This window comes from Hypanus sabinus, chromosome 24 (assembly GCF_030144855.1).
Source record: "Hypanus sabinus isolate sHypSab1 chromosome 24, sHypSab1.hap1, whole genome shotgun sequence".
Taxonomy (NCBI): domain Eukaryota; kingdom Metazoa; phylum Chordata; class Chondrichthyes; order Myliobatiformes; family Dasyatidae; genus Hypanus; species Hypanus sabinus.
Genome location: NC_082729.1, coordinates 12,248,869 through 12,267,212, shown reverse-complemented (window position 1 = coordinate 12,267,212; position 18,344 = coordinate 12,248,869). Strand labels below are relative to the sequence as shown.

Sequence of the window (18,344 nt, the reverse complement as noted above, 5' to 3'; positions counted from 1 at the left end):
TAGGAAGGACATGGAAGCTTTAGGCAATGGGGAGGAGATCAACCAGGATGCTGCCTGGATGAGAGAGCATGTCTTATGAGGATAGTTTGAATGAGCTAGTGCTTCCTTCTTTGTACTGAGGGAGGATGAGAGGCAAATTGATAGAGGTGTGTAAGATGATAAGAGGCATAGATAGAAGTGGTTAGTGAGATAATTGACATACTGGTTTTAATTTTCCAAAATTCTTAGCTTTGTGGCAGGTCCTATTTGATGGGAGTAACACCTCTATTTGAAAAACAAGGAAGGAAGCAGAAAGCTTACTAAAGCTAGTAAGCATCATGTAGGGAAAATGTTAGAAGGAATTCATAAAGATTTTAATGACACACTGTAATTTCAAGGTGTCGTCTTTGTTTTTGCAAAAGGAAAATTGTTTTGACTAATTTCATGGAGTTCACAGAAGAAGTAAGATGTTGTGTTAATAAGGTGGATACACTATGCTTGGGTTCCCTGAAGTCCTTTTAAAGTATGGAAACCCAGGATTATTGGAAGCAATGAAACCTCATGGTTTAGGGGTAACACATTGGCTTAACTATCCAATTTATTTTCTTGTTGGCAAGACTTAATGGAATCAGTGCTAGGCTCTCAACTTTTGAAGTTTTCTATCAGTGAATTAGATGAAGATGCTGAAACTTAAATTTACTGATGACACAAATAGGTCAGAAAACAATTTTGAGGAGGACGTAAAGAAGCTGTGTTAACTGATGGACAGAGATTGTGGCAGTAGAATATATTGTGGAAAAACTGAACTTGTCCGTTTTGGCAAGAAAGTAACGAGAGATCTCAGAGCTCTTGGGTGCAGAGAGATCCAGAGTCCAGTATGTTATTCACAAAGGTGGTATGTAGGTCAAGCAAGTAATTAGAATCAGTATATCAGTATGATATTTTATTGCAAAGGGAATTGAACACAAGTTAGGAGGGTGTGCTTCCATTATGTAGGTCATTGATGGGAGCTCATCTGAAATAGAGTAGGTTTTGTTGTTGAACAAAACATGTTAAAGTGCTGGAAGTCGTTCAGCTATGACTGTAGGTTTGGAAAGTAAGGGTTGTTCTGAGAATAGTTGGACAGGTTCAGTTTGTGTCCACTCAGGTAGTCAGTAGAAGAGTGAAAAAGTGTATTGTCTCACAGCTTCAGTAATCTGAAGCAGTGTGTATGGGGTTTGCATGCTTTTTTCCCAGATAAAAATATCTTCCACATTAAGACTTAGAGTTGGCAGGAGTTGCAGCAAATAGCCCGTGGTGTATAGGTAGAATCTAGGGGAGGGGGTAAATTGATGTGAATGTGGGGAGGGCAAAATAGGATTAATGTTAATAGGTGTTGGTCAGCATGGACTCAGTGGCCTGTTTTCATGATGTGACTCATGACAAATCTAAATTCAGATCGTCAGAATCCAGTTTAATATCTCTAGCATATGTCGTGAAATTTGTTGTCTTTGCAGCAGCAGTGCATTACAATGCATAATAAAAACGGAATTACAGTAAGTATATCTATAAAATAGTTAAATAAGTGCAAGAAAAGTGTTCACGGGTTCAAAGTCCATTCAGAAATCTGATGGCACAGAGGATGAAGCCGTTCCTCAACAGTTGAGTGTGTGCCTTCAGTTTTATGTACCTACTTCCTGATGATAGCAGTGAGAAGAGGTCATGTCTTGGTTAAAAGTAACAGAACAGCCCTTTTGAGGTGTGAGGTGAAGATACCGACTGCAGATGCTGAAGTGTGGAGATAAAAATGAGCTGCTGGAGGATTTGGGTTAGGCAGCATCTGTGGAAGGAACAGAGAATATTTCAGGTTGAGACCCATCACCTGGACAGGTAATGAGAGATTTTAAAAAATCTGTGGACTTTGTGTCTGCAACACATTTCATCGAATGTGGAACTATTTGAAAGACAGGTGGATTCTTGATAACCCAGGGGAAGGTTATGATAGATAGATAGGAAATCAGATTGAGTTGAGATTGGAACGGATCAGCCTTGATCATTTTAAATGCTGCCTTCACAGACTTGGGTCTTTACGCACATATGGTCATATATTTGTACTTTGTGCTTGATCATTTATATACTGCCATGACTAGGAATATGGTTTGGTATGTGGCTGAAGCCTTGGACCAGAGATAGTTTTAGATCAGAGATTCCCAACCTGGGGGCCCACGGACCCCTCAGTTAATGGAGGGGTCAATGGCATAAAAAAGGTTGGAAACTCTCGTTTTAGACAATGCCTGAAAAGAGAAGGTAACTACCTGGCTGACCAAAAGCGAACTAATGATACGGGACTGTAGCGGCAAAACTAAAACCAAACAGTTGCCACCAGCCAGCGACCGCTCTGGATACACTTGCATGATGCATCCCCAGCTCCGATGCTGGTTCCAAAGGTCAAATCCTTTGAACAATGAGCAAACATTACAGTCCTGAAGTGATGAAACTAAAGCATACCCAAGTGTAAACTAAGCAGTATTTTGTGGTCAGCAAAAGATGCGATCTCCACTGGTCCCAAGCTACAAACTGCCACGAAATAAGCATGAATGCACATTGTATCCCCTTTGCTTTTACCACGTCCCTGCTCATTTGGCTAGTTACCATAATAAACATAATAGATGCACAACACAGAGTACAAAGCAGGTAGAGAACAGATACATGGCTCCTACATGTTTCCAAATTATAATCATTTTTAATACACTAATCTGATGTGATGCAAGCATTATTTCAGAAATGTGGGGCAGGAAATGGGTTGATCACATGGAAATTTTATTTGAAAAGAGGAAACTGTATTTTGCACAGATTTTTACCCTGTAGAAAGGGGAACTAATTTGAGTTTGTATAGGCTATAATTTTCTAGCCTATTCTGAATTATATATTATATTGGAGAATTAGCTCATTCTGTACTGCTGCTTTTTGCAAAGCAGAAATTGGATCCGTTCTGATCTGTTTGCAGTTCAAGAAACTTGAGAAATTACTGACTCCTCAAATACAATCCACAAACCTTGTAGCATTGTGATTATAATATTCAAAGGTCTTGTAAATTGCGTTAACAAAGCATGCATTTATGCTTTACTTTGTATCGAGAAGTTGAAAGGTAAAGGCAACTTCAATACCAGATCTCTCTACTTGGGAGTGTTTGTATCTGTTAGGAGTCATTTCAGATTTTGTTGTCCTGAAGTTACTGTGAGAGAATATGGCAATCACTGTCTAGACTCATATTCATAGAAAAGTACAGGAACAGGCCAGTTGGCCCATCTAGTCCATGCTGAACCACTTTAACTGCCTAATCCCTTCAACCTGCACTGGGACAATAGCCCTTTATACCTCTGTTGTCCGTGCACCAATCCAAATGTCGCTTAAATGTTGAAATCAAGCTCATGTGCACCACTTGCACTGGTAGTTCATTCCACCCTCTCACTGGCCTCTGAGTGAAAAAATTTCTCCACGGGTTCCCCGTAAACTTTTCACCTTTCACTTTAACCCATGACCCAGCCAACCTCAGAAAAAAGCCTGCTTGCATCTACCGTATCTATACCCCTCAATTTTCTACATTCCAAAGAATCAAGTTCTAATCTATTCAGTTTTTCCCTGTAACTCAGGTCCTCCAGTCCTGGCAACATCTTTGTAAATTTTCTCTGTACTCTTTTAACCTTGTTTACATCTTTGCTATAGGTAGGTGACTCAGAATTAGACATCACCCCAACATCTTGTAAACTTCAACACCACATATCATCTCCTGTATTCAGTACATTGATTTATGAAGACCAATGTGCCAAGGTTTTCTTTATGACCCTATATACCTGTGTTACCAGTTACAATGAATTATGGACCTGTATTCTTAGATCCCTTTGTACCACACTCCTTAGTGCCACACTGTTCACTGTGTAAGACCAACTGGTCCTGCTGAAGTCAATACCTTGTTTTTGATTGTTCTGAATTCTTTTGTCCTTTAGATTTCATTCTGGGAAGTCTTGTGAAATGTAAACTTGAAAATAGTTGTTTTCTTTTTAATCTCCAGTAAAAATGTTCTACTTTGCCTCATGATCCAAATGTACTTAGAAAAACTAAAAGCTATCTATTCCAGGATGATTGCCCTGTCAATGAGACAGGAACTTCCAGATCTGTGTTTGCCAGTATGATAAGTGTCAACTAAACCTGCTGATCTGCATTTAACAGTCCATTAAAGTAAATTAAAACTTATTGCTCAAGTTTTGTATGGGAGGGGGCACTCACCATTCCTAAATGACAGTGTTGTTTTCAAGCAAAAACAAAAATGTTGGAAGACCTCGACCAGTGAATCAGCATCTGTAGAAAGAGAAATCAGTTTATATTTCAAGTCAAAGACCCTGCATTAGAACTGAGAAGGATAGAAAGCAAGTGGTTCAAAATAGCAGAGGAGGACATGGATGAAACAGTGAATATCTTTAGATTTAATAAAATTAAGTAGCAGTTGAATTGTAGTGTGAAAGTCCTTTCTTTCTGTGAAGTGTTGCTTATGTATACAGTTCTGGTTGCCCCAGTATAGGAAGGATGTTGAAGCTTTGGAGAGGGTGTAGAAGAGAGTTACCAGAATGCTGCCTGGTTTAGAGAACAGGTACTAACATGAAAGGCTGGATAAACTTATGTTGTTTTCTCTGAAGTGCTAGAGGCTGAGGGGAGATCTGTTAGGGGTTTACAAAATTATGAGAGGCATAGGTAGAGTAGACAGGGAGTATCTGTTTCCCAGGGTTGAAATGTCTAATACCTGAGGGCATTCATTGAAGGTTCAAGGGTAATGTGAGGGGTAAGATTTTACTCAGATTCATGGATGTCTGGAATACACTGCCTGGTCTGATTTGCTTTGTACCTGGTTAGGTACAACATTGTGGGCTGAATCGCGTGTTCATGGACTTTGGGTTAGGAACCCCTGTTGCAGCGTCTGACCTATAGGAATGTGATGAACAGGCCAGAATATATAAATGAAGGGAAAAATAGAGGGAGAGAGGAATATAAGACACAAATGGCCAGTTGCTGATACAAACAGAATAGAATTTATCTGAAGTTGGATAATTGAATATTGAGTCCTTGAGGCTGCATCATGTGTAGATGTTAAGTGTGTTGAGCTTGCGTTGGATATTGCAGTGCAGAGTGATCAGTGGGAATGGAATGGTAGATTAAAATGATAGGCGATCAGTAGGCAGAGTCTGGGTCTCTGGTGTTCATCCTGTCTGTTTGGTTTCCCCTGTATAGAGGAGGCCACATTGTGAAAACTGAATGCAGTACACTGGATTGAAAGATATATACAAGTGAATTGCTCCTTTTACCTGAAAAGAAGTTCTATTTTTACTTCTCTTCCAGAGTTAACAACCAAAAGTTCAAAATACATTTAATCAATCAAAGTATGTATACACTATACAACCTTGAGATTTGTCTCCTTACTGGGAGCCATAAAACCAAGAAACCCGGTAGAATCCATTATCAAAGATCCTCGAGCACTGACTTGTGGGGGATAAAAATTAAATCGTACAAAATAAAAGTAAGCAATTAGCATTTAGAACTGAAGTTTATGAAAGTGAGTCGACAGTCGATTCAGGAGCTCAGTCTGTGAGCTGAACTGACCCATCCCTTGCTTCTGGCCCCAACATCCTGACCTTTTCAATCTGTTCCAGCACTTAAACCATCCCAGCCTCCTCAATTCAGCCCATACCCAAACTTTCCAATTTGGCTCAGTGCTTAAACCTCCGGTCTTTACTCTCTCTCGGGGTTCAGGTTCCATCTTAACTCTGCCTCATTCTCAACCCAGGAGCCCCAGCTGTATACCCATGACTGTGTCACCACACACAGCTCTAATCTGCTAATTAAATTTGCCGACGACACTACATTGATCAGCCTAATCTCAAACAATAATGAAGTGGCCTACAGGGAAGGAGACATCTCTGACACAGTGGGATCAAAAAAACAACCCCTCCCTCAAAGTTGCAAAAACAAAGGAGCTAGTTGCGGATTACAGGAGGAATGGAGATGGGCTAACCCCTATTGACATCAATGGATCTGGGGGTTAGAGGGTAAACAGCTTCAAGTTCCTAGGCATCCACATCACCGAGGACCTCACATGGTCTGTACACACCAGCTGTGTGGTGAAAAAGGCACAACAGTGCCTCTTTCACCTCAGACAGTTGAGTAAGTTTGGTATGGCCTCCCAAATCCTAAGAACTTTCTACAAGGGCACAACTGAGAGCATCCTGACTGGCTGCATCACTGCCTGGTATGTGAACTGTACCTCCCTTAATCACAAGATTCTGCAGAGAGTGGTGCGGACAGCCCAGCGCATCTGTAGTTGCGAACTTCCCATGATTCAAGATAATTACATAGAAGTGTGAAAAAGGGCATGAAGGATCATCGGAACCTGAGCCACCCCAACCACAATCTATTCCAGCTGCTACCATCTGGGAAATGGTACCACAGCATAAAAGCCAGGACCAACAGGCTCCTGAACAGCTTCTTCCACCAGGACATCAGACTGATGAACTCATGCTGATTCGAGTGTATTTCTGTTACATTGATGTTTTATTTATTATAAACTTCTATGATTGCACATTTAGAGGGAGGCATAATGTAAATATTTTTTACTTATGTATATGAAGGATGTAAACAAAAAAAGTCAATTCAATTCTTCTGCAGCATCGTACACTACAAGTTCACTCCAGCGATGGCTAGGTGTTGCCTCATTCACTATCCTTGTGCCTGGGCCAAGCTCCCTCAATTCACCCCCGCACGCCCTGCTGCAATCATCCTGCACCTTCAGTCTTTAGTTCACACTGCAATAATGTAGGGTCATATGGGCAGTTCAAAAGCTTAACTCCAAAAAGGAAGTTACAGGTTATTGATTGCAGTGATTGTTTACCAGAAAGTGTGATTAATAAAGTAATTAGTAGTTTTCTTTGTTTCATTTGCTGCCAGCAGGTAGTGTACTTACGTACTTATGGTAATTTTCATCTTGCATAATTAAAGAGGAGCTCCAGTCTGTTACAGAAGTAGGTCCTTAAACTTCGAGTAGAAAAGACAAAAAGGACTGAATGTTATTTGTAAATGGCAATACCAGCTGCCTTCCCACTAAGTTAACTGCTGCAAGGATGTGCTCAAATATTGTGTCCTATTTTCCTACAACTGCAAGTTTTTCCAGCAGTGTTGGTCTGAATCTGCAGTCCCAGCATATGGCAGACAAAAAGTTTTACATAAATCTACTGCGTGAAGCACACATTAAATAGAGTACATCTATGGAAAGGAGTAACTTGCCATTTCTGGGCTGAAACCCTTCAGCAGGACTGGAAAGAAATAGAAGTCAGTAAGAAGCTGGGGGGGAAGGGAGGAGGAAGTACAGATTGGTAGATGATAGGTGAATCAGGTGAGGGGTAGAAGTAAAGAGCTGGGAAATTGATTGGTGAAAGAGATAAAGGGTTGGAGAAGGGGGAATCTGACAAGAGAGGACAGAAGACCATGGGAGAAAGTGGGGGGGGGGGGAGGGGCGAGGAGCACCAGAGGAAGATGATGGGCAGGGAAGGAGATAAGGTGGAGAGAAACAGGAATGGGGAAAGGTGAAGGAGAGTGGGAATTACCGGAAATTTGAGTAATCGATGTTCATGCCATCAAGATGGAGGCCAATCAGACGGAATATAAGGTGCTGCTCCTCTAACTTGAATGTGGCCTGATCGCAGCAGTAGAGGAGGCCATGGACTAACATTTTGGAATGGGAAATAGAATTGAGATGGGCCATGTTGACTGTTCCATTAGATGCTGCCTGACCTGCTGAGTTCCTCCAGCATTTTTTGTGTGTTTGGGTTTCCAGTATTTGCAGATTGTCTCCCATTTGTGAAATTGTTTACATATCTATGAGTATAGGATTTAAATTTGTTTTGGAATCTCTAGTAACCACATTTTTTTCTCTCCTCCACTGCAGCTCTTGGTACAATATGGTGAAAAATACAAAGCTACTGAAGAACTCCTGCCTTTATTGGAAGTCTATCGGATTTCTATCCAAAGCTACACAAGTGCACGGCCTTACTTAACTACAGAATGTGCTCACATTAATTTTGTACTTGGTCAATTAGCAGTGTAAGTGTCTCCTCACTTTTTATTTTATTTAAGAAGTTGCATCTGTAAGAATTGTTAAATTTGGGGTTTAGGATGGTGATGACTGTTGGTAGCTCAGGTTGAGGCATTTGATGTGGTGCTTGCTGAGCTTGGCAATGATCTTGCACACATTTCATCGCCAGTTGCGGTGACATCCTCAGTGCAGACCTAGAAGGACACCACTTTTAACTGAGAGACCGCAGAGATTCTGGCGCAGGCAAACACAAGGTAGGGATGAAAATTTTTAGAAGCATGGTTCTCTTCTGATAACTCTGTAAGCAAACATTCTGAACTTGATGCCATCTACAAACCCCTAGGGGCCAAAGAAATCTGAGCCAATAAAATTCAAAGGGAAACTGAAGGGGTAGCTAATCAGGATTGAGGCAAGCGAATGGCGGCCTATTTCAACGTGAGGTCTCCCAGAGGGAAACACCAACAACTGTGCACTGATGATGTCACCTCAACTGGCAATGAAACGTCTGCAAACTAATTGCCAAGCTTAGTGAACACTGCAGCATCAAATGTGGGTTTTCGTGATCTTAATTAACTCCTTCTGTGACCTGTAATGGGGTGTGGCTTGTAAAATGTTTGTTGCAGGTGCATTTGATCAGTACTCCTCATTTATTTTAGTGACAATTAAAGACATATCAGGTTATCATTAAATCTGGATTTGACCAGATTAAAGAAGTTAATTACTTTTGTGAAAAAAATCTAACCACTAGATTACATTACATGGAGTCATTAAGACCGGTGTTTTGTCAGCAAAGCAATTTTCAGAAACTTTGCAAAAATTTTTGACCACTTCCGTGGGTGACTACTATCTAACTGATAATTGCCATTTAATTGGAAACTGCATTTACTCAGAGGGAGCTTGAATCATTGGTGTCTGATGGGATGGTGTGATATATTCAGTAAAATGGTTCTAGAGCTTCTTGAAAGTGAGCCAGATTACTTATGTCCTGTAACAATTTTAGGAGCTGTTTTGAACTACTGCTTTCACTTCCTGACAACAAGGTTCCCCAAGACATTTGGCAGCAGCTTCAACAGACATTACAGGTAAGGGAATGGTTCAGAAACTTGTTTTAATGTCTGATACTTAACAACAAAGAATTACGATTTGAGATGTGAACTAGTTTTGAGTTATCTAAAGGTGCAATTCTATTTTTAGTGTTTTCAAAAAGTGATCTCTGTATTTTGAATGTTTGGATATTCATATATTCTACAATTGTTAGGAAAAATAACATTCTGAATCTTCAAATTTTAATAATTATTTAATGATTGAAAGTCAAGCTTGTATTGGAATGACCTTGCATTTTTATCACTGTGTGGCATACCATGTTGATCCTCAATGGAATAATTTTTGCATTGGCCCGTGGAGAAAAGCGAAACCTCAACCTAATTGTATTAGTTATGATTAATTAAAGGGAATATTTTGTTTTAACAATTTTAGTGTGTGGGCTTTGCTTGCAAGGCCAATGTTTACTGATGAGTATTTCCTAGTTGCTTTGGGATGCAGCCCTCCTGGTAGTAAGGGTGCTCCCTTAGACTGTTCAGTAATGACTTCAGGATTTGACCCAATGAGAAGACATGAGGTTCCTCACACATTAACCCTTTCATTCCCAGAATCATTCTCGTGAACCTCCTCTGGACCTTCTCCAATGCCAGAGCTGCTCTCAGTATTCCCAAGTGTGGTCTGACCAATATCATATAAAGCCTTAGCATTATATCCTTGCTCTTGTATTTTAGTCCTCTCAATAAATGCTAGCATTGTATTTGCCTTCCTTACCACTGACTGAACTTGCGAGTGAACCTGTAGGGAATTCTGCACAAGGACTGCCAAGTCCCTTTACACCTGATTTTTGAATGCTGTCCTTGTTTAGAAAGTGGAATGTGACTTCATTCCTTCTACTATAGAGCACGATCATATACTTCCCTACACTATATTTCATCTGCTGTTTCTTTGTCCATTCTTCCTATTGGTCTTAGTCCTGCAGAATCCCTTCTTTTTCTTTAGCATCGCCTGGACCCCTTCTCTCTCCTCTCCCCCCCCCATATCTCGGTATTGTCTTCAAACTCCCCTCTTTCCCTCCCCCCTTCCACCCACCCAAACGAGACTTGTTCATTTCAAATCTTGATAGTTAAGTAGCCTGCAATCAGATTGCACAACCTTGTGATAAGGAGAGTCTTAAATGTTACGGTGATCATTTGCTGTTTTTTTTGCCTGGTGGCAAAGACTGAGAAGTCTTGGCTGTGGCAAGTAACTATATTTTGTGGATTTTGTATTATGTTGGGTTAATGATGTGCAGTCTAGGGGTTGAATGCCCAATCAAACAGACTGCTTTGTTTGTTGAATTTGTCTTTCTCATGTAGAACTTAAGTGTATTGCAGCTATAGTTATCTGGGCAAGTGGAAAGTACCCCAATGTTTATTCCTATGTGCCATTATGATGATGAGCGACAGGCAAGGTCTCAGTCAGAGGACTTGAGAATAGCCAGTGTCATTCCTCCCATTAAAGAAAGGCTGTAGGGGCCAACTAGGAAATTATAGGCCTTAGTGGTAGAGAAATTGTTGGAGCGGATTCTTGTGCATAGGATCTTATTTGAGATGGCCATCAAGGCTTTTTTCAGGGAGGTGATAGGGTGATGTCTTGCAATCCTGATTGAGTTTTTTGAGGTGAGTGTAGATCAGTGGATGTTGCATTTATGGACATCAGTAAAGCTTTGATAAGGTCTCTAGTGTTGGGCTGACTCAGGAGATTAAGCCACATGGGATCCATGGACATAGTACATTGGATTCAAAATTGGAGTGACTATGGAAGTCAGGATGGTAGTTGAAGAGTATTAATCTGACTGAGTTGTGTTCAGCAAAGATCAGTGTTGAGCTGCTGTTTATGATTATTTGGATGAAAATGTAGTTGGGCTGATTATAAAATTTGCAGATGACACCAACATTGGCAGAGTTGTGGATAGTGAGGAAGGTTGCTAAAGGATTCAGCAGGATATAAACCAGTTGGAATGTGGGCAGAGAAATGGCAGATGGAGTTTAATCCCGGCAAGTGTGAGGTATTGCAGTTTGGGACATGTAATGCAAAGTAAAGTGTTTATTAGGTAGCAGGACCTGAGGAGCATTGATGTAATGAGGGATCTTGGGTTCTAAGTACATTGCTCCCTGAAAGTGGCAACACAAATAGGGTGGTTTTTAAAAAAAGGCTTACAGCATGATTGCCTTCTCTGATCAGCACACCTCGGTGAGTGCAAAACTTGGGAAGTTGTACTGCAGCTGTATTAAACTTTGGTTTTGCCATAGTTGAGTACTGTGTGCAGTTCTGGTCTCTGCGTTACAAGAAGGGTGTGAAGGCTTTATTACTTTACAAGAGGATGCATTAAAGTGCCACCGGGATGTTACATAGATAAGAGAGTATAAATGAGAGATGAGAGACTTGGATGAGAGAAGTTGGGCACGATACAACAGCAATGTTGAAGAGTCATAGGAACAGACTGGTTAGGGAGAGAATATGGATCATGTGCAGTTTACGTTGGCAACATAGTTGAAACGGAACACGACAGAAGAGCCTGTTTCTGTGCTCTGCTGCTCTCTAGTCGCAAGTTGAAATACTTAGAGCAAGGTATCCAGCCTGAACCGCGGTGTATGTAGTTAGCGTCTGGGTGGCACTGACAGGAAATCAAAAACTTTCAGCACAGTAGGCCCAACAACAAAAAACAACTGCCCGCATTTCATTACTAGGTTTGTAGCCATGGAGGTCGTGGCTCTTTAGTGTATATCCAGGCATGTATTAAACATGAAATGGCTTCCCGCCTCGAGGACTCTTTCTGTCATCTGGGCCTCCCAACCACTCAGTTCTCCTTTAATTCTTCCATCAGAGCTTAAATCTGTACCCCTTCCCTCCAGGGTTTTCACCCTACTAATGGAAAAGAATCCTTACTATTAATAATACCAAGACATTCATTTACTGTCTCTTCTGCAGCTGCCCTCTTCCAGTTTTTAAAAAAAATTCTTATTCAGTCTTATCTCAGCTGCATTTGTCCAGCCTGGCAACATCTTTGTAAATCTCCTTTATGCGTTCTGCAGCATAGTCATATTTTCCAGAGATACGATGACTCGAGTTGCATGCATTAATCCAGCTGGTGGAACATCCAGTTTAGCCGAACTTCTACTCTCACATTCTGTTCTTGACCAATAAAGGAAAGCTTCCATGCATTTTAATACACCTTGACTGACTCTACTACATTAAAGTTACAGCCTGAGGTTCCTTCATTATCCATACAATTCACTATCTACCTATTTCTTAAATATTCTCTGCTCTTATTGCACCCCAGGCCATCAACTAGTGCCGTTCAAAGGTTCATTTATTATCAATGTGTCCATATACAAGTCTGAAATTTGTTTTCTCTGGATAGCCACGAAACAAAGAACATGAAAGTTGTTCAGAGAGAAACATCAAACCACACCCCCCACCCCACACACAAAAAACAGCATCCTCACCATCAATCCCCAAAACTCCTCCCTTTGCACAAAACGGAACAAGAATATCAACCCCTTAAAACCCCTCCCCTGCGCTAAAAAAACTAGCAGAATATAAATCCATGAAGCCCCTCCCCTCCCACAGCAAAGCAGAAAAGGAACAGGCGATTTAAAAAAAAACAAAATAAAAACCATAAGTCTGAGAAAGCCCACAGTCCATAAACACAGAAGCAAAATACCATCCTCTGATATCACTGACATTTATTGATAGAGGGGGACACCACACATGGCAGAGGCCTACCTGCCTTCCACAGTGAGCCACACAGCAATAGGCTACTCACAGGCTCTTCCTCGACATCGATCAAAAGAAAGACAGTTGACACTGAACCCTCAGTCGATGTCTGCGTTCGCCTCAGCGCCTTCATCTGTGATTAATCAGCGAAATGGAGTTGAACTTCCGCTTGCACCCCGTCTCTCTTCTCGGAGGCAGCAAAGCGCTGGATCACTCAAACTGTAAATCGCAGGTTCTTACAGTCCCAGAAACACACTTAAGGTGAAAAACAGATGTAAAGTAGACATTTCTTGGGTTATTTGGAAGATGTTGACCGAGGGAGCGTTGTATGAGCGTTGTCTTGATTGGAAGTTCAGTTCTGTGTTCCATTTGCCCCATTCTTGCCCAGCTGGCTTCCAGCAGTATATAGCTTTCCTATTCATTGTTAATCACGTCATTTTGATAATCAGCTTCACGGCTCCTATATTTAAGTTATCGTCATTAGTGTAGGCGCTGAGTCCTGTGAAGCCCCGCTAGTGTATGACCTTCAAGTCACAGACATTTCTTTTTGCTTCCTAACACACAGGCAATTCTAGATCTAGGTTCCACTGTCCCTTGGATTCCATGAGCTTTTTATTTTGACCCAGATTGCCCAGTGGGGCTTTAATGATAACTTTGCTTAACTTGGAAGTTATCACTAAAGTAGGTGAGAGTTTCTCTATTAGAATTAACCATTGCCCAAGTCTTGTGTAGCATGAATATTGCTCGTTTTTGTCATCGTTTATGTGAATGTTGTCAATATCCTTGATGTACAAGATGCAGGCAACTTTATTTTAAGAGGAGTTCAGTTGGAAAATCTAATAATGGTGGGTGTAGAAGCTGAAAGTAGTTAGCTAAAGGCACTTCTCCAGAGAGCTTGTGCACCACTGTCCCTGGACCAACCACAGCCACTTCACCTTGCAAAAGGTATGTTACTTGTTAATGGACAATTTCCCCCTTGTTTCCCATTGACCTGTTTTATTATGGCTCTTTGATGCCATGGTTGAACTCTGCCTTGAAATCACCCACCTGGCCTCTAGAATTGTGTTCTTTAGCCACATGAGCCAAGTGTTATGTAATAAAGGCTGGAGCTAAGTGGTTTTGATGTAATGTGTGTTGAACTGTCTGACCCATTCTGCTGATTATGATGACCAACAGGCAAACAATAATAATTTGTCCTACTTTTTATGTAGTTTCCAGATTAAGTAGATGGAAGTGCTGGAACAGATTGGTTAGAGGCACAGACAGCTAGCTATTCTTTAAGTCTCTGCACCAAAATTGGAATGTTGCCATGGCACGAAATCTTCATTGTTTTCAGTGCCTTCAGCCATTTGATATCAAGTGAATTAAATTAGGTGGAGATACGCTTCTGTGTCATTGAGGATCATAAGAGTAAGTCTGTGGGTCATCATCCATTTGATGTTTCTGACTGAGGTTTTGAATGTTTTCACAGTGTCTTTTGGCACTCTTGTGTTCTGACATGTTCTTGTGAAGTGCGTGTTCAGGCAGAAATAATAGTTTCCTTTCTATAACCTATCTAGGAAACAGCAGGGAAACTACAATGGGATGTCCTGAAGTTTGCTACTCTTGTTTGCATAATTCAATAGCTTTGCTGTTCAGTATTGCACTCAGAGTGATTAGCAAAGGCTAATTGTTACCCTTGAGAATATGTCCTACCACCTTCAGGAAATTACTGCCAGAAGCAGGCAGGATAAAACTGGAGAAATGCTTTATTTCTCTCAGATATAAATTATGGTGCAAAATGTAAAGACTGAACAGATTCCATACACTCTTAAAAAATCCAGTTTTCATTCTCAAAGCAGCTGCCCTTCAGATTTTCATCTGCTCGATCATTTTTCTTCCTGGGTTTAATACACGAAAATATACATGCAATGAGCGTTTTTGACGCGAAAGTGTTCCCAAATATCTATACTGCTTGGAATGAAATAACCGTGAAAGAACAAATACTTTTCCCAGTCATCAAGCTATCAGGCTGGATAAATTTTCTACTCCTGACTTGTTGCTGCACTTAAAAGAATAAATATTTAACAGTGTAGCTTACTATGAAACACCTGGTCTAAATTAGTCTGTATGGAATTGCTACTTCTGTTACTTTGATCTATGACCAAATCATTCAGATTTGCCTGCTTTAGATCTGTGAATGTCTGTATACAAATTCAGTTTGAGTGAGTGAGGCCTCCATCAGTCAGGGTCGACCATGGATGTTGCATCCTAGCTGTCTAGATACGCAAGCCAGGGCAGTACAATATGGAGAGCAAACTGTTGTCCATGCAGCAAGTTCATCCTCTCCATGCTTCTGATAAACCCAAAGGAACAGCAGAGACCAATACAATTTGGTACCAGCAGCGTGGCAGGAGTTGCCAATCAACGTTGAACTCAGTGTAGGACCTCCAGCTCCAGCGTTTTCCCCGGGGGTTTACTCCCAAAGCCTTCCCCTTGAGTGGGTATAGCTGCAAGGCAACAGAGGTTTGAGATCAGTGTTTTCCTTCTCAATGAGATGCTAGCCACGGCTGATGAGCCCCCACCCCCTCCACCCGATCAAAGTGATTGCTTTAAATCAGTAGTAATCTGCCTTTACCCTTTCTCCTGTCAGTAGAAACGGTTCTACTGGGCTTAGTAGCTAAGCCATACGTGAGAGCCAAAGCTGAACATTGCAGAAAATAGTGTCTTTTTAAAAATTATCTAATAGTTTATTGGGACAATTCCTTTTTAATTCTGAACTCTTGTTATAATTCACTAATGAATAACTCTGCAGCGTCTTTATTCTGGAATTGTCATTGTTTTATTTGATAGGATTCCCACAGTGCATTACTGGAATATGGAAATAATGAATTGCAGCCACTTCTTACTATTTCTAGAGAGGGTGGAGCTTGGAAAAATTCAGTTCTACAGTGTATTCTCTCCAAGCAGACAGCACCTATTGAAGAGGGTAAGTATTATATATCCTTTATACATGAAAGTAAGGTGTTGGCCCTTTAGAACAGAAATGAAAAAATTCTTCATGTGATGAAGGATGAATGTTGAACGCTGTTTACCACAGAGGGCTGTAGAAGTTTTTGCATTCAGACAAAGCCAGCCGGACTTGGAGACGAATGGCCCGGGGTTCGAATCCAGCTGACTCCTTGCATACTTCCCAGCCATGCTGGGTTGAGCATCAGCCTAGCAACTCTGGCTGATGAACAAATGCTAAAGAAGTGTCAGCATTGCTGCCTGATGCACCACAAGGTGCGGAGAGGAACAACAGTATTCAAAATAGCCTGCTTGATTTCTGGATATTGAAAAGAAATAATGAATACGAGGATAGGGAAAGTAAATGGTGCTGGAGGTTGAATAATGGAGCAGGCTCAGTGGTGCACTAGTATATGGTTAGCGCAACGCTTTACAGTACTGGATACCCAGGTTTAATTCCCATTGCTGCCTGTACGAAGGTTGTACATTCTCCCGGTGACCGCGTGTGTTTCCTCCGGGTGCTGTGGTTTCTTCTCGCAGTTCAAAAACATACCAGTTGGTAGGTTAATTGGTCATTGTAAATTGTTCTTTGATTAGGTTAGGACAAAATCTGGGGGTTGCTGGGCTGTGCAGCTCAAAGGGCCAGAGGGCCTATTCCGCACTGTATCTAAATAAATAAACCCGTTCTTTTAATGCTTTGTACATTGAAATCATCATTGTGGGATATTTTTCTCTACGGATATTCTAGTCTGGAAACCGTAGGAGTAATACTCAATGATGATAATTGCAGTCTTGGAAGACTGTTATGTTGATATTCTCAGATTGGCCTCAGGAATAATTGAGTGATTGGGTCAAAACCTCTTTCTTGCATAAATTAGGAATGTTTTTTCCCCCCAGCATCGATCCAAAATAAATTTGGTTTACAGAGCAGAGGTCCAAGTTTTAATGTGAAGCCACTAACAGGTTGTTTTAAAAATAAGCCAACCTATAAGTTGGACCTGTTACATAAAGAGTACATGTTATAAAATATAGCTTTAAAGAGACAAAATAGTTTCTGGTTAATCTGGTAATAACAGTGCTTTCTCACAAAGGATACAAAAGTGGACAGGTGAATCAGGAATAAAACCTACATCAGGAATTGCCTATGGAAGATCCAACTAACAGAATTTCCTGCAAACTGTGCTTAAAAGTTTAATTTCCAGCATGACTAATTTTTTTAATCAATTTCAATTAAGCAATTTTACTTTTATTGGAGTGGTGATGAGATGTGGGAGAAAGTGACTTTTCTCTTTTCTCCTTACTGTTATTATTTTGAATACATCAACATTTCATTTGACTTCCAGCAGAAATTTTGCATCTGGACGCTTTGAAATTTATGTACCTTATCTTCCCAGGAGGTTATATTTCTGAATTATTGGTGCATAAACCTCTGGCAGCTATAACATGCTATCCTGCATTTCAAGGTGTGGTCTCTAAAATTAACTTACTGACCTGTTGCATCACTGGCATTTAGGGCAGCAATGAAGATCCTGGGAGTGTTCAGGGCTTCCTTCACCATGTCAGCAGCTTCCTCTTGATTTTCAGTACTGTCAGTCATGCATGTCCCAGGTGGATACTATAGCACTCAGATGCAGAAGGATTCTTAATTGCTTTTTCCATAACAATTTTGTTCTACCAGCCCTAAGCTGAACCTTCAAAACTGGAGGGCTGGTGGACCACTCTTAGTCTGGCCCTCTACCCTTTGATGTGTTTGGCATGGGTGACCCTATTAAAACCCTAGCCGACTTAGTTCCCTGGGTCATTGAGGAGCACAAGCCTTCAAACCACGATAACGCTGGTGATCCTCTTGGAGGAGACTCTGAGATTGTCCTTACTCTCACTGATGTTATCTAAGGAATGCAAGTAATTTTAAATTAGAAAAGATAATTTTAGTGATTTTGTGGTAACATTCGGTATTGTGCAAAAATCTTTGGTGCGTATACATAGCTGGGACGTCTTAAACTTTCGCACAGTACTGTAGTAATTTTATGTATTGCACTGTACTGGTGCCGCAAAAAAAAACACATTTTATGACGTGATGTTAGACCTGATTTTGATATGGGTCTCAATTGCAGACTGAGTGGGAATAGGGCAGGGAAAGGGGAATCATGGTTGGGAAAAGGGGAAAGGAGTGGGGAGGAGGTGGAAAGCACTCTTGTCAATCCCAGTATCCTTTGCTCCTACCAGAGTTAGTGTGCATATGTTTGTATACATATGTGTGGGTGTGTGTAAATAGAAAGAGATAAAGACTTGCACAATAATGTATTTGTCAACGTGAAACAGAGCAAGTGTGTGTATGTACTGAGATAGGTAGAAAAATAGTACACAGATTATTGCATGGTACTGTAATACTGATAATTCTGAATGTTGCGGGATGTTAACTACTGTGCTTGCATCTTCAAGTCTTGGCAGCAAGTGTAAT

General features: G+C 40.9%; 1 protein-coding gene across 1 annotated transcript in view; it reads left to right on the top strand.

Annotated features, from left to right (window-relative positions):
• rlf (RLF zinc finger) overlaps positions 1-18,344 on the top strand; it is a 70,830-nt gene that overhangs the window by 38,298 nt on the left and 14,188 nt on the right. The window contains exons 2-4 of the mRNA XM_059949273.1: positions 7,949-8,103; positions 9,096-9,177; positions 15,728-15,863. Coding sequence (XP_059805256.1) covers positions 7,949-8,103; positions 9,096-9,177; positions 15,728-15,863 — 373 coding nt within the window. The remainder of the gene's footprint in view (positions 1-7,948; positions 8,104-9,095; positions 9,178-15,727; positions 15,864-18,344) is intronic.